Source organism: Cyprinodon variegatus, unplaced genomic scaffold (genome assembly GCF_000732505.1).
Source record: "Cyprinodon variegatus isolate N-32 unplaced genomic scaffold, C_variegatus-1.0 Scaffold25, whole genome shotgun sequence".
NCBI classification, from domain to species: domain Eukaryota; kingdom Metazoa; phylum Chordata; class Actinopteri; order Cyprinodontiformes; family Cyprinodontidae; genus Cyprinodon; species Cyprinodon variegatus.
The window spans coordinates 996,547-1,009,260 of record NW_015150478.1 but is presented as its reverse complement, the minus strand read 5'-3'; the positions used below and the strand labels follow the sequence as shown (position 1 = coordinate 1,009,260).

The following is a 12,714-nucleotide window of genomic DNA, read 5'->3' as shown; positions in this document are numbered from 1 at the left end:
CATATTTATTCTAACAGTCATTCAAATGACAGTCCTTAGCTTTATAATGTGGATTAAACAGGAAATGTAGGTTTCTGCTGAAATAAAAATAAAAAAACATGGATTTGGCTTCTCTGTCGGTCTATTATGGCTGACAAAAATATGCTCTTGCAAATGGTACTTTTTATAATCCAAGTGATGCTCAGCCGAGCTCGATCATGTCCTCTTGTGACTTCACGACTATGTGAGCTTATTTGCCAGAAGCATGGAAGGGAGATGGAGTGAGACGTAGCGGAGGACAGACGCTGAACGCTGCCCTGAGCAACTACTGACAGGTGCCATGTGTTCTCCTCTGAGGCCTCTTTCAGCATGACTTCATTCATGGAAAATAAGCTTATTTTCTCTGCTTTAATAATAAACAAAAAGGTTTATTTATTTATTTTTACATAACACGATAACCATTCTGTTGGGTTTACCAAGTGCTTTTCCACACAGTGAATCTTAAGTGTCTTGCAAAAGTTTATTATTTTGTAAACCTTTTTCATATCTGCATATTTAACACAAATTAATCTATAATGAAAATGGACAGAAAAACATGCATTTTCTTTTTTTTTCTGCTACCATTTCTTTGATATCCCTAAATAATTCTGCTCTCCACCTTAACTGGCAAGACGTTTAAGGCAGCATTAATCAGAGAAGCAGACAAGAGGCCCGAGGTAACTTTAGATGAGCTGAAGCTCAGCTGGGAGAATCTGTTGACAGGAAAGTCTTCATTTATACCTTGAACCAATACCGGGTTTATGCTGAAATTCTAAAATAAAGGGCCATTAAATGAAATACTTAAAGTTAATTTTGCTCTTATATGTATTGGCTACACAGCAAACATAAAGGGGATCTGGTCAGATGAGTTCAAAATAAAACTCCACATGCTTTTTCTTGTGGAAAACTTACGCCCTAAACACACCATCCTTTATAGAGGAGGCATTATCATGTACTGGTCTTGGTCTTATTCAGCAGGGAAATTGTTAGCTGGTTGAGGCATACCCCAGATGATTTGCAGCTGCAGGGAGAGGTGGATTTACAGAGTACTGACTCGGCACAATGTGTCCCTTTTCTTCCACTTCACATTCGTGACTACTTTATGTCACTCTATTGCTCAAAATGAATACGAAATACAACCCGTTTGCCATTCTACACAATATAAAATAATGCTTTAATAGACATCTTAACATAATTATTTTTCCTTTTAAATCTTAATATATCCCTCTTGTTCTTTCTATATTTGGAAAGAACACAAAAAGGAAATATTTCATTAGTTTATGCAAATAACAGCACTCGTGCATCTCCTTTGTGTTCATGAGAGAACCCAAAGGACACGAGGCACCTCTGGACATGCAACTGACGTGGTTGAATGACTGCAGATCAACTGGCTGCACACATCAGGACTGAGAGTGCTCGAGGACATCAAAGGACACAGATGAGAACGGACATCCGGAGTTTACTGCCCTGTATCCATCGGATCAGCTCTTATTGAATATGGGGGTTGTACATGGGCTCATAGACAATGCTTTCCTGTGTGAATGTTTAGGCTTCTCACATGTATACAATGACATCCTAACAGTTCTGTGTTAATCCCCATGTGGCTTTATGCTCCAAGGAGAGCAGCAAACACTATACACAGAATCGATCCCTCCTGCCTTGTTCAGTCTCTTTGTAGTCATCACTCAGACAGTGGTATGAATCGCCTTCATGTTAGTTCACTCTACCTAAGCTCCCATCTGCCCCTATACATTTCAAAAGACTGTAACTAAATGTCTCGATATTAAAAGGAGGATTTTAAACATTCTAGAAAAATGAATAAAGAGGTTTTCTGTATTTTTTTATTACCATGAATTTCTGAAAAATCATAAAATATGACTGTGCTGAAGTTGTTGTGCTCGATTCGGTAGTCTGTGGAAGCGATATTTCCCTTTTTTTTGGCACCTTGACAAAATTAAGCAAGTCTGGTGTCTAAATCTAGAGACGGACATATGAATCCTGGAGAACAATATCCAACATTAAGTGTTATTAAATGTACAGCCATCTTCTTTTCTTATTTTTAAATCCTCAGAAGAACCACAGGTGCTGTTATTTGATATTAAAACAAATTAGGTCAAAAGTCATTCAATTTCCAGAAATTCTGATTACAACTAAGTTTAAGATAATGAAAAAAGATATAAAGTCTGGAGACTCAATTTTCTCTTTACTTAATCCTTATCAAGCTTTAGAAATGATAAGAAATTCTTCCTGACTATTAGGAGCGCCTAGAAAGCCCTGTAGATGGATGATCATTGAGACACAACCCTGATCTTGTCCAGAATCAAATTAAAACACTCCTACAGGGGCTCAAAATGATCTTAAGTTTTTATTTTGAAGTTAAAGCCTAAAAGGAGAAATCACTAAATTAAAAGCCATGCTTGAGATGGCGGGGTCATTGTTGGCTCTGATGCTAAATGGATCGTGAAACAGTGAGGGAAACTCAGTTCATATCGACGCTCAGCCTCAAAGCGTTTCCCTCCCTTTAATAATTTTATACACTAACTACTTAATGATAGCATCATTTGTTCTGGGAAAATGATTTTTTTCTTCTTCTGTTTAATGAGTGCCGGTGGGGAAAGAAAGTTTCTATATTACCAGTTGATTGGTGACAAAAAAAAAAAAAATCCTTCCAAATAATCAGCAGCACTGTTTCAGGACTAATACCTACAATTGCATTCGCTTAGCATGGAAACCGCAAATGTCAGCTAGTACTGTTGTTATTTCTGATGAGTGGACAGCAGGTCCATTTTAATGGCAAGGCTGGCCTTTTTTTTATCATGGAAATGCACCATTAACTGTCCTTCGGAGCTGTTACATTAGTTGGCCACTTTCCAAAGAGCCAATTAATCAGCCGCTTTTGTCAAGCTGAGTCACCTGGCAAGATAGGATCCTTTCTGAAATATGTTGAAGTGGGGTGTAATGGAGGTCCTATTCAAGGATTTGGCAGAGCCATGTTACTTATAATAAGAGAGACGTGTCTGTGGTGGTCTCACAAAAGCCTGTGAGAAAGAAAGAATAAAAAGGCTCTGTCAGCAACTTCATAAATTGCATGACACAGCTTATTGAACTTCCTGGTTATTTTTGTAGAGCCACCTTGTTGAACCTGAAACAAGAACATATGTAAAAGTGTAAATTAACAACGCAGTGAGCTTGTCTCCTGCACCCCCAATGAGCTATGTGTCCATTTAAAATGTAAGAAATAAACAAACAAAATGGTCTATTTTATGTTGCATGCCTTGTAAAGCTATATTATAGGCCTTGTACATTATTTTGCTGATTAGACAAATGCAAGTATTATCCCTGCTGCCTAGCTTTTACAATGATGTTCCCAGTGAAAAAGAAACTATAAACAAGAGTGTTGGCAAGAGAAAGCTACACAGAGCAGCTGACACAATAACCATTAAACTTTATAACGTAAAAGCAAAATAATAAATGAACGAACAACGAAGGTAACTTTCTTTTTGCGTTTTGTCTGAACCAGATGAGGTGGAACCTAAATAATCAATTACGTGTTATTTCTTCTTATAAAGACAAAGTAAACTTGATAACCGCAACCTAGCAGTTTAACGTCAGGATAACAAAATACAGACATGATTTAATTTCTTTGTATAAATTAAGAGTTTAAGTCTGAATGTGTCGAGCTAAACATAGTTTAGAAAGGGTAAAGCTGTTTTGCATGAACTTTGGGACAAAGGTTTGTTGCCATCACGCAAAAACACATAATGAGGTGTTGACAATACTAATGTTGAATAATAACGCAAAATAAGAGTTGATCTAATTACTTTTAACAAATTCTAACATTACTAAAACTTGATCAATAACTGACTTTTCATAAGCACATGCTTTAAGCGCTGTGCAGAGAGAAGTCTTTTAGTGTAGAAGCCGATACCTGATGCTGATTGGCTGAGGGGACGTATTGAGGTAGGTTATTCAGCATGTAGGGATTGTTCGTACAGACTGATAGGAAAGACATGAGACAATGGTGGAGTGATGCATAGATTACGCTGTACACGCTCTAGAAAATCAAAGAATAAAAGACTGATTTGCTCATCATAAGACTTTATCCAAATCTGTTACTAGCTACTCTGATCTAATGACAGACCTCACAACATTAACATCACTGACTTAGTTTATCAATACATAGCTATTGTCTTCTTTAGTTTTTCCTGAATTCACCTGCATGTTATCGCCTATGTTTATTTTTTACAGGCACACACTGGAAGGCTGTCTTCCTATTTTATTTTATTTTTTTCAATTTTTTTACATTATCTGGTTTCATTTTATCTTAAATTCTTTTTCATTTTTGTTAAATTGCTTGAAAAGCATTAACTTCAAGCATTACTGCTATTTTTTTTTGCCAACTGAAGCCTGTTTACATTAACATATAACAAATTTTGAAACAGTTTGCTTTATTGTTTCATTATAAATATTAAATAGCACCTACAAAAACATATTGGAGTTGAGTGTTTTGGCTGCCTTGTCCCACTTAACACACTGAGAAGGTGAACATTAGCAGACATTGTTTTCCGAAATATGAAGATTTTTATAAACAGATATAATATTTAACTTAGCAATTATTAATAAAGATAATTTATTTAATGGTCCATTGAAAGAAAGGTTCACCAGAATTATTAAGGTTTTAGTTTATAAAAACAACTCTATAGTTACTTTGCCTAGTAACTATGAGGGGTGTTCAATAAGTAATGGCCCTGACCCACTTCCAGATGTTTGATCGAGCTGAAATTTTGCATGCAATGTTGTTTAAATCTCTATAGATTACAGTAAGTAGCAAATTACAGCTCTGAACTATTTGTGGTTTCCGACTTACAGGTGTTTGAACTGAGTAAAGTCTGAAATGGAGCCTATTGAGTGTTGAGCAGTGATTTGTTTTTTCTATTGGAAAGGACTCACACCACGGGAGACTTTTGATGAAATTAAAGTAGCTTATGTGATGATGTTCGTTATATGACCTTGCAAAATGTTTTACAAGGTTATATAATGGGACATAATCAAATTTGATCAAAAGTCTTCCATTGTGTGCGTCTTTTCAAATGCAAACTCAGACTTGACTCAGTTTTAACACCAGTAAATCCGAAACCACAATTAGTTCAGAGCTGTAATTTGCTATTTAATCTATAGAGATTTAAAATAATTCATATGCAAAATTTCAGCTCGATCAAACATCTGGAAGTGGGCCAGAAGCATTACTTATTGAGCACCCCTCATACTTTGACTGAGGAGTAATAGCGTAACAAGCTCAGTTACTTTTTTGAAGCAGTAACTAGTAACTACAATTAGTTTCTTTTTTAAGTTACATACCCAGTACCGGATTGTCCGGACTGCTGGACTGTCATTGTTCTGTCAGTAAAGTGGGATGAATGATAATAGTAATGTGGGAAAGGTAATAGTGAGGAATTTGAGTCCAGTCAAATTGATTAATTGAGGGAACAGGCCTTTTTGGCAACAACACAATGTTAGGTGTGTGGTCATAATGTTATTTCAAAAATGTCTAATTATAGAAAGGCATCAATCTTCTCATCAAAGCTAATACGAAATAAGTCTAGTTCTCACTAGAAATACAGAGAGGTTGTTGCAGTTGATTTGACCATCACTTGTTTTGGGTTTATTTACTGCACATACTCCTGGGCTGAGAGGGTTATATCACTTTTTAAAAGCTTTAGCAGCTTTTTTTTTTATCATTTACACTCTCAGCCGTCCCAACACTCCCAGGATGATACACGTTTAGTGATATACACATAAAAAAGACAGGACTCGACTTCAATTCAGATGTTTCGTGTCTCATAGCAAAAGCATTTCTAACGCCCAAATGCTTTCTGTGTCTCTAAGCAATGTCCGGGCCCCATTTCCCAGTGCCATCGGTTGTTAGTGACAGCATAGTGGAAAGGGAAAATTGCATATTATTTACCCAGCGTCTTCAATATGCCACTTTTCCACTCTGTAGCCTACAGCTTACAACTCGTGGCACACGCACAGACCCACAAATCTACAATGCCACATGAGGCGCATGCTCTACTGAATGCAAACAGTTCTCTCAAGGCTTAAGGCTTCCTGCCCTTTGCTATTTTTTTTTTTTTACACACAGCAGTTCAGTGACATTCTGCCCTGACACATCATTAAAAAATGTCACAGGTTCTGGGGGAATGATTTCCGCCATGCTCTGGCTCCAAATGGGCAGGAGGGAACGAAGCAAGGAAGTAAAGGAATGACGAACTGGAGTTGGACCAAGCATACAGAGTCAGGCTTTTTTTTATGTACCATATGAGCAGGAGATTTGAGCTTGACAGAAAGCTTAATCACATTACTGCTTTCTGGGTGCCATGACTGCATGCAGAGGGCCAAACCATCAGGAATCAGATCAGAACACAGGTTCACACACTTTGCTATTTCACACCATATCTTTTCTCAGCCCACCCCTCAATCTTTTCTACCCTTCTGCCTCACTCTGCTGCTTTTTTCTGAGTCTTCTTCCACCATTCGTTTTCTTTCTGAAGGTGGGTTAACCCTGGTGTCTCATTTCAGGAACCGGTGTGGTGGGTTGCTCAGCAAGCGGGGAAACTTCTTCTGCTTCATCCGACTAACTCGCGTGTGCACCTTTCCAATAAAGTGTGAGATTAAATGAGTCCAGTTAACTAAACTGAGTGAAGTTTACGGGGATTTAACCTTAAAAGGCTGTTGATGTTTTAAAGTTCAGGTACTTTGCAAATCTGTTCATGTTTCACCATAGAACTTTGTGTAAAAAGCTCTTCCACAACATTTTTACTTCCAGAGTTTAATAGAAGTCATATCCGGCTAAGAAACACATCTGGTACCTTTGCCTTTTAAATATACTCATATAACTTTATAATTTTAAAAAACATCAACAACCTGTAATGTACAGTATAAGACCAGTTCAGATCATTGCAAACATTTGAAGTTGAAGGAAGAACAGACTAATCTTTAAAACCTTTCAAAAGAAGATGTTTTATTTTTTTTTTTTGCATTGATGCTATGCCAGCCTGGGTCAATACTAGATCCACTTTTTGCTGTAATTACAGCTGTGAGTCTTTTGAGGTGCAGTACATCAGTGCAGATTTACAGTTATACACACTGAAGGTTTTCTTAAAAAGATAAATAAATAAAGCTCAGCCAGACTGCAAGGAGAGCATCTGAGAACATAAAATTTTCAGTCCAGTTCCTCAATTGGATTTATGTCTGGACCTCTTGGACACATCAATAGCCCATAAACTTAACCAGTTTTACCAAATCCCAGGACCATTATGGTTAACATGTTTTCATTTTTAATGCATCAAAATTAAAATTAATAAACTAGTAAGTTCAAGTTATTTGCAAAACATGCAATTAAAATATGCAAAGAAAGTAAACTAGGTATTTGAATCTGCTCTATTAGATCAAAGTCTCATCTAAAAGTAGCAGGAATCCAAGGATTGCTAGGAATAAATGCATTCATATTGATTTTATTCTCACAAGCTGCACAAAAGCAATGATTTTTTTAAGATGATAAAGAATTTTACAAGCAAAGAATCTCTGAAAATCACATAATCATTCTGGATAATGATTGACAATTACAGATATTTAGTTTGTGGTTGTACAGCGACAAAACACGGAGAAATTAACAGCTGTGAGAATTCATTGTAAGTTATCCCCCACTACCTAACACTTTCTAATCTCACCATTATTAATAGAGAACCACATATCAAAGGATAAATGCAAGAGGTTTAATCCAAAAGGTGAGAAATTGTAATATCGCTTGTGCTCTGAGTAATGTAATACTGATTGCTAAGGTCTGGACTGCCAATGATTAAGCTCCTATGAGCCAGTACCCCCACTAGCTGCTTGATGAGAAGACATTACTTTTAGGGAATGAATCTTGCTATGATGGACCAGGGTAATTTGTCTGATATAACCTCAACTACATTTTAAAACAGCAATGAAATACTTTAAAATCATCACTATGAAATTCATGGAGTCATAAATACCTCACAACCTTAAGAGCTCTTTTTTTCCCCTCAGCTGGATAGATGTGTCATCAGAGCAGGAGTCCATTTGCCATCTCGTAAATGCAGCTGCAGCTTCGTCTCTCACCTTGATACTCATTGATTGCACGTTGGTTAAAACTTGACCTGCTGTACCTTCCTGTCAATACTCATCTGTATGATGTAACCTTTTGATCATGATTAATAGCCTAAAGAAAAAGAATACACCTTACGGATAAAAAGAGCGCAGACATGTTTGGTTAAAGAAAGCCTAATGCTTTCTTTAAACAAAGCAAAGAGAGGAAGAATAACCAAAAATGATGCAAGTTTGGAGGGCAGGGTACTCCTGAGATTACAAACAACTGCTGTGTTAGGCTACATCTTTAGAACAAAGCTGATGACCAGTATGAGGAGAGAACCAGGAGTTACCTGTCTGGTCTTTCATGCTGTGTGCCTCTCAGAAAAGACAGGTCTACTGTACATAAGACCTGTTCTACATACCTACAGGGTCTGAGCTGTCAATGTTTAGCCAGTAACATCTAGAGGCTTTTGCATCATGTTACAGATACAGTATGTGTTCAGTGTAATAAAGAAAAGAAAAAAACCGAAGGGAAAGCTTGTGTTTTTGTATTACCTGAACTCTTGAAGGGGGGTCTTGTTTGATCCACTTGATGACAGTCTCATAGACCAGCTCCTCTGCCTTTGTGTTCAGGCTGTCGTTGGACAGATATGCCACCAAGTCCTCTTTGGACACGCTTAAAATCTCCTCCTGACCTGCCACCTGAAACATGTTTAAAAGTAAAAGTGTTGTCAACATGTTCAAGTCTTTGAAACCAGGTTTTAATTAAATACCATCCTGAGCACAGTTTTTTATTATAAGACGTCAAGGATCTGGTCTGATGTTCAAACATTCACCGTTCTGAAGAGTAAACCCTAAACATTCATAGGAAAAACTTCCTCATTCACCTCCAACTTGAGCAGTGTTACCCCCTATGATTGTTATGCCCTAATAATGATCATCCCTGGCATGTTATGTAAAACAACAATTCATTCTTATTGCAATTCATGTTACACATCAAACAGTAGGGCCAAGATTTGGTGAAAGTGTTGATCCGGTGGTTAGAGAAGGATGTTCTTCCTGTCTGACTCATCTGATCTTAAGAAATACAGAATAAGGATTTTACAGCATAATCAATCCAAAAAGACTGGATCCCTATCACTGATGGATGACACAGGTCTCTCCGTCATGCCGCATTGCCGTGGCAACACTGTGAATTACTGCACAGAATAGAACTGTTTCTTTATGTGACTGAGAGCAAAACACATGGATGACAAAGTCTGAGTGAAGTCGGGTACAGACCCAATGCCCCTCAGACACTTCACAACAGCACACTGCTCTCTTAGCGACGTGTTAAATGCCGAGGAGGAATTTAGCTGGAATATACAGTTGCAAAGATGAATGAATGTGATTTTTAATAGTTTTAATCTGGGAAAGTAACTTTTTCAGAAAGGACTTTGGAAACCTGCTAAAGGCAGAAAAATATCTGAAACCGAGGCTAAAGAAGAGTTTCAAGCTGTTCAAGTCAACTCATCACAGATAGAGCTAAAATGGAACAATGTGATTTAGAAGAGATTTGAATACCGTGAAAGAGGCAAGACATTTCTTTTTTACAAGCGATGTGAAAAAAAGAGTAAGACAGTTTCTTTCCCAGCAATTGTTTTGGTGATCTTGAAGTTTGTGCTTACTGTAAAACCCTGTCTGAACAGAGCCTAATCTTGTGTCCAACATTGGTCGTCTGACTGGTCAAAAATTCTCTGAGGGCATAGCAATTCAAAAAGGTGTTGTCATCCCTTCTTCTCCGCTGGCCCAGATATTCCAGGAGCTTTGTGTTCAATTTTTCCTTAAAGCATGAATAGTTGGGATTGAAAATCTGGTACTTGTCCTCTCTACTTCAATTAAACCCTTTTCTCAGCTCTTGCAGGGTACATACTGTACAGGCTTTTACAACCTGTAGAGGTGTAACACTGAAAACACAAACCAAAAGACGAACAGATGTAATTGCACTGACTTAAAGTTGTAGTGGAGGATGTTCTTTTTCCAGGTGGATCATCAAAATAAGTGGTCCTCCTAATTGTCAATCATTCAGGTGTTTATGTACATGCTCGCCCACAGTTAGCCATCTTTGTTCTGCAAATGCGCACTTTCAGGCGATTACGTGTGGTTAACTATGGTTTCAGACACTCATTGAAGCTCAGCTTTCTAAACACGGTTCTTTGAAAATGGCCGAGGTTTGTAAGAGAAAAAGTGTCTACGAAGTGTAAGAGAAGAAAAGAAAGGCCTCAGAGGAGGCAGATTTATCCCCGAATGCTTTTTGTGAAGAGCTCTCCTCGCAGAGAGATGCGGGATTTGCTGTCACAGGGACCCGCTGTTGCTACCTGACAGTGGCAACTAATAATAAAGATGGTGCAGGCACCGCGCAGTGGAAGAGGAGTTATGTGATCAACAGGAAGTGAAAAGTAGTCATCATCTGTCCAAACGGTCAGTTAACTGAGTTTACTATAAAGTCCACCATATATTTTCCGCTCTATATAGTTATTAAGGGATTTAGGGGTTAGGTCGACCGTTTGGGCACAGTCAGCTTGTATCAGCTATGAGAACAGCAACTTTTAAATAGAGCGTGCATGAGTAGAAATGGGCTTGTGTATGCTCTCACACGCAAGGACGGGTCTTTTCAAAAATTCGCAAAAATCCTCCACTATACCTTTAAGGGTGCTGAATACAGCATTTACCAATATGTTTGGTCAAAATGTAAGAAAGGAACAATTTCCTTCAACTTCAGAATTATGTATCATATAAAGTTCAAATGAATGCAGTGAAGCTGGTCTGTGTGGTGCTTAAAAATGCAATAAGGTATGAATACTTTTGTCCTGTACTTTGTGAAACATTCAAAGCAGCATTGTTAAAGGTTCACAAAAACAAAGACAAATGAGCAGGAACTTGGGTGTTTTACATGACCATTTCATCTGATTTTACCTTTGCATCGATTCAATTATCTTTGGGATTTTCTTTCATGGAAAAGGCTTTCTCTAAAGAATTACATTATTTCCCTGATAGTTGATTACATTCAAAGATTGCTATGAGATGTGAATCAAAAAAATATTGACAGGCAAATGCTGTCTTTAAAAAAACTGGCATATTTAAAGCAGTAAGCATCCTACATTTTTATGCCGTGATGTGAAAGATAAAAATGTGTCATTCATACATTTAAAGCAAGCAACCAAGTCAAAGACAAGTGCACAAATGCAGTCAATACATAGCGATTTCACATACAGTAGATCTCTTTATAACCACTGGCAGGCACATCGACCTACTGCTGTCTCCCCTGGCTGGAAGCCTCACAGCACAGCTAATATATAATGTATAACTTTTTTCATGTTTGAAGAAATACAGGCTGGTGGTTTTCCCCCTGTGTGCAGCTTTTATATTAGGCTAAGCTAACTGTCTCCAGGTTGGTAGCCTCATATTTAATTGACAGACAGGGGTATTGACCCTCACACCTCCTGTAACTCAGTGCAAAAAGGAAAAAGAAACTTATGAGGTGAGGCGCCTTCTGAAAGCACAAACGTGGTTTGGTGTAAGTCAGCCTTATCTGTTGAAGCTATTTTCAAGGATTACTGAAACTAGTTTTTCAGCATCACTCTAAAACCAGCCTTACAGATTTCTATCAATGTGACCTTTGCGGCAGAAGACATCTGTCAAAACTATATCTACATGTTTTTCCATAAGTGTCAGTTTGTTGTTCAGATAAAGCATCTTGGGGTCACTTTGACTAAAAATACGCAAAAAATCTCACACACGTCTGAGACTCAGGTCTGAGACAATTCTGCTTTCAACAGTCTGGTTTATGTCCTCTATCAACTATTAATAATCTGTGAATATATAATTCCAACTGACATTTAATTACAGTTTTCTACAAAACATAAACTCTACCCTTTGAAAGCTGCGCAAGATAAGAATAAAACATGAATTAAGAGAGAACAATGGCGTACTGTCCGTCATCGGCATGGTGACCTGACCTCAGCCTATAGACTAATGCATCCAAATCATTTTCCTCCAGTTTTAAAGCTGCTTTAAAAATGTTTTTAGATTACATGAAGATGTTACATCACATACAAATAGAAACAGATATAAAACTTGTTATAGCTACTATTTTGCAGAACTTTTAGTCAGAAGAGTGTAATTTTAAATTATGTAAGGCTGACAAATCGTAGATTAAACCTCTTTTATATATTTTAGTTCCTGAAAAAGAATTTTCCTAGGATATTTTCAAATGTTGTAATCTCACAGCCACCTAACTCAATGCATCTAAATTAGGATTTTACAAAGCAGACTACAGGAAAGTTACACAAAATGATCTAGAACTCAAGTATCTCAATCTCGCTTTTATCGGATGAGTTTAAGCGTCTACAAACAGGAACCAATACACACAAATATAGGATTTAAGTTTGGACTTTGACTAGGCTGCTCTAACACCTAAACATGTATTAATCAAAACCATTCTATTACGTGTTTCCTCCAGTTCTGCTGTAAACATCCAGAAGTATCACATCTTTTGCAGCTTCTAACCAGTTTTTCTTGTATTTAGTTCCTTCTATTTCTACG

At 37.4% G+C, this 12,714-nt stretch overlaps 1 protein-coding gene across 4 annotated transcripts in view; it reads right to left on the bottom strand.

Annotated features, from left to right (window-relative positions):
• klhl29 (kelch like family member 29) overlaps positions 1-12,714 on the bottom strand; it is a 350,083-nt gene that overhangs the window by 110,968 nt on the left and 226,401 nt on the right. For all 4 annotated transcript variants that reach the window (XM_015395203.1, XM_015395194.1, XM_015395219.1 and 1 more), the window contains one exon: positions 8,686-8,832. In XM_015395203.1, the coding sequence (XP_015250689.1) occupies positions 8,686-8,832 (147 nt within the window). The remainder of the gene's footprint in view (positions 1-8,685; positions 8,833-12,714) is intronic.